The sequence below is a fragment of the Benincasa hispida genome, chromosome 11 (assembly GCF_027475165.1).
Source record: "Benincasa hispida cultivar pf3 chromosome 11, pf3_genome.v1.1, whole genome shotgun sequence".
In the NCBI taxonomy this organism is placed as follows: Eukaryota; Viridiplantae; Streptophyta; class Magnoliopsida; order Cucurbitales; family Cucurbitaceae; genus Benincasa; species Benincasa hispida.
In genome coordinates this window covers 14,622,526-14,627,031 of record NC_143488.1, presented here as the reverse complement: position 1 = coordinate 14,627,031, position 4,506 = coordinate 14,622,526, and the positions used below count along the sequence as shown (strand labels likewise).

Sequence of the window (4,506 nt, the reverse complement as noted above, 5' to 3'; positions counted from 1 at the left end):
ACTAAAAATCAAATAGTTACCAAATGAGATCTAAACTTTTTTTTTTAAAAAAGACGAACAATCCCTAACAAACTAAGTTATTACATCACTAGACAGACACCAAGTGAACCACCCAAGATAAGGAGCATGGAGGATGGAATACCCGTGCTTCTCCAAAGAGATGTGCTACCTGAATGCACTAGTACATTTTGATCGCGTCGAACAGGGAGAAGGAGACAATTCTCATTACTAAACTACCTTTTCTTTAATCGTATAAATGGCCAAATGATAAATGGGGTGAATCTCCAACCATATAAAATTGGACTAAAATACTTTCACATTAAAACAAATAAACCAAACCATAAAGAATAGTTTTTAGAAAAATTGACAAAATTAAATTTAAATAATAGGCCAAATTGGGAAACAATATCTCAAATCCAATTTTAACTTGAATATCCTTAAACGTCTCCGAATAAATAATTAAAACCGATTTAATCAGTAAAAAGAAACCTAAAAGATATAGTAATTAAACTAAAGCGAACATAGCTCAATTCACATACCATATATGTTAGCAACGAAGAAGAGTGTAATTTGAATCCCTCCTTCCTCTATGGTACTTGAAAATTTGAAGTAGAAAGTCAATATAGGAAAATACGTTACGTTTTCATCTTTATATCCTCTTTATCCAATAGTGGTAGAAAATGAAATAGTCAATTACATGAAAATTATTATTAATAATACCAATATTTCGATCAAAATTAACCTTTTTGAAGAACTAAATTTAAATTTTTTTTTCAAGTACACATATTGAATTTAAGATTTATTAAAAGTGCCAGCATTAAAATTGAAAATTTGAAAGTAAGAACTAAAGTACAAGAAATTTCATTATCACACCAACTCTTTAGTTTTTTAACATATCAAAAGGCTTGTCTCCTCCCTCATAACTTAGAAGACAGAGACAATGGGAAGAATTTCAGCAGCAGACAATATAAAAAATGGGCATTGAACATTGAAGATCATTTCTAACTTTGATTTTCTTTAATAATTTCATCCTATAAGTGTATTGAAACAGATAACTAATGTACAACTAGTTCCCCCAAAGGAAAAATTTCAGAATTCCACCCAAATTTCGCCCAACAAATCAGCAAGAAGAATAGCAGAAGCATAATTAAACTCATCCATTTTCAAAGAAGTGAAGAAGAATTCACATAACTTGCCTATCAGCAGCATCAGCAACAATGGGCAATCTAGGGATCTGGCCCAACAAGCAAGAAGAAGACCCATAAATCAAACAAATCAAAAGAAAAAGAAACACGGTACTATCCAAACTCATGACCAAATCCAACCCTAATCCCCCTCTAGGATTAAAGCTCCTCTCCAAAAGATCAGGAAAAATCAAAAGCACATCAAGAACAATGGCTTGCATAATATTGAACCTAACATAGCGACTGAAATTAGGGTTTCTAACCACGACGAAGTAAAGAGTCAAAAACACCAAAAAACTATTCAATGGAAAGCTCTTGAAAACTCGAATGGCCGGAACCAAGGGCTGAATCAGAACCTGAAAGGGAGCGTATTGAGTGATAACGTACTTGCCATACTGGACGCCGTCGAAGAAGGGGTAGAAGTAGCAGATGGCGGAGATGAGGCGGTCGGGGCCGTCGGCGGAGTTACTGTTGTTGTTGTCGCCGGTGGATCGGACGGTGAGGATGCGTCGTCGTCGCCGTGGAAGAGTGGCGGTGAAATTGATTTGGGTAGGGTTTGAGAGAGAGGGAAATGGCGATGGGAAGAAGGAAGAATAGAGGGTTTTGGGGGAGAGATTTAAGATAAGCATCGCCATGGATGGATTCGATTAACCCTTTTGAGGTCGGAAGGAATGGAATTAAATCCAATCGTGTTTGTTTTTATACCGTTTCCCTTTTCTTTTTTCCCCCTTTTTTTTCAAACACAACTAAATATCTCAAATTTTAACCCTCCCCAAAATATCTATCAAATATTATAAATATTATTGAAAATAGATGCTGGTTGGATACTCATAATCTGTTAAACACAGATACGATCGGATACGATATTTTAAATATATATATTTCTAAAAAACGATGATAGTGATACTTTGAATATATGTTTTCTTTTTCTTTAAAAAAATCTAGGATATAGATAAATTTAGCATACAAGTTAATAACAATAGCACAAAATAGAATACAAACACTGAAATGCAATACAAAAAAAATAAACATAAGTGACTCATATTGTAAAGAAGAAGATTAGAGTGAGAAGTATGAAGATAAACGAATAACTTCTTCATTGAATTGTTGAAGATATCCAAATAGTTTATATTTTGGTGGATTTTGTGGAGATTCAAATGTGAAGATAGAGATTAATGATTCTAATCTAGGGTTTGGTCTGTTATTTTTTTTTTTTTTCATTTTAGTCTTGGACTCGAATAGTGAGCTTTTTAAATAGGCGGCCTAGTTTTAGATTGGGAAAAATTAGATGAGTTGCTTGTCTTTTTTCTTTAAAAAAAAATATGTGTAGAAATAGATACATCAAATTGCGTGTCAGATACGTATCTGGAAAGTATTTGGAAATATCGATATCCGATATGTGTCTGATACTGATTCTTTGTCTCACATGAAGTATCTATACTTCATAGCTCATAATTAGTATCCATTGATCATGTATTATGTCCCTATTTTTCTAAAATGTTGTCTAAATGTCTTGTCAATATTCATTATTAGTGTACATGTAATCCCTCTTACTTGTCAAATTGTCTACAAATAATGGCGCTAAATTACTTATAAATAGTGACATTTTGTGGGTTTTGAAAGACACACATTGCACAAATTCCAAAAAAATTGGGAGAATGTGAAAAAATCTATAATTTGTTATTTTATTTTATTTTATATATTTATATACATTATATTTAATTTATTTTAATATTTATCTATTTTATTATTTATTTATCCTATATATTTATACTATATTTATTTATTTTAATATTATATTTTATTAGCATCCATATTCCCGTTGTGCTCCTCAAATTCACAACACGTTATCAACCCGAGTTCTTATCATTTTTCCTACTAAAGATAGGTTCTAAAGGTATGTCGATTTTTTTTCTTCGTTATAATTAATAAATTTAATATAATTTTACATATTTAATATATATTAAATTTTTAACATAATCACTATGATAGTTGCCATGACAAATCTAATAATTATTTGTCATGGGTGTTTGATGCCAAAATTCACTTGAATGTTATAAATCTTGAAGAGACTATTAAAGAAGAAAATACAACATCTAGTCAGAACAAAGTAAAAGCTATGATTTTCCTTCGTCATCATCTCCACGAGGGATTGAAAATAGAGTATCTTACATTAAAACATCCCCGTATCTTGTGGAAAAATCTGAAAGAGAGGTATGATCATAAAAAAATAGTTATTATTCCTGAAACTCGTTATGAGTAGATGCACTTGAGATTATAAAAATTCAAATCAGTAAGTGATTACAACTCCACATTATTTAAAATCAATATGAAATTATTATTATGTGGAGAGAAAAGTGTTTATGTTGATATGTTAGAGAAGACATTTTCTACATTTCATATCTTGAATATTCTCCTGCAACAATTTCATGTCTGGAATTTTCATTTGACTTTGAAAAAAATCTAGATTTAATGTTTTTTTTTTTTTTTTAATCTTCATGTTTCATTTTCTTCTCTTAGTAGATGTTAACCTTTATATCTTCCAAATGTTTTTTTTCTTATTGCAATTATTTTCTTTTAATGAAAAAACATGGATCATTTTCATATGTTGGGTGACTAAAAATGAGTAAAAAATACCTATGTCTAACAGATAATGCAACTACACATACAATACTTACAAGTAGAAAATATTTTTCCAAACTGACAATGCTGGAAGCAAAAGTCAATACGATATCAGATTCTGCAAACTTGATTGAAGACTTTGGAAAAACAAATATTATTTTGCCTAAAGAAACAAAACTTACAATTGACAATGCATGGTTCTCTAGTCAAACAAAAAGAAATTTACATAGTTTTAAAGATATACGTTACAATGGTTATCATAATGAGATTGATAGCAAGAATAATGTGGAACATCTATATATCATATCTACTGTCTCAAATGAAAAACGTATTCTAGAAGAGTTGTCTGCTTTATCTTCTGGATTATATTATACTCATACACGAGTAATTGAAACATGTGCAATAATGAACTTGAAGTTCATGAATCCATTTACAATTTGGCATGATTGATTAGGTCATCATCTATAATGATGAGGATGATTATTGAGAATTCAAATGGACATCCATTGAAGAGCCAGAAGATTCTTCAATCTAATGAATTATCATGTGATGTTTGCTCTCAAGAAAAATTGATAATTAGACCATCACCAGCTAAAGTGGGAATTGAATCATCTGCATTTTTACAACGAAATCATGGTGATATATGTGGACCTATTAACCCACCAAATAGACTATTTAGATATTTTATGGTATTATTAAC

At 30.6% G+C, this 4,506-nt stretch overlaps 1 protein-coding gene across 1 annotated transcript; it reads right to left on the bottom strand.

Annotated features, from left to right (window-relative positions):
* Positions 1-981: 981 nt before the first annotated feature.
* TIC20-V (TIC 20-v-like protein) lies at positions 982-1,960 on the bottom strand. The gene has a single exon (XM_039049256.2). It carries the CDS (start codon positions 1,817-1,819, stop codon positions 1,184-1,186), a length of 636 nt encoding a protein of 211 aa, XP_038905184.1. The 5' UTR covers positions 1,820-1,960; the 3' UTR covers positions 982-1,183.
* Positions 1,961-4,506: the final 2,546 nt, after the last annotated feature.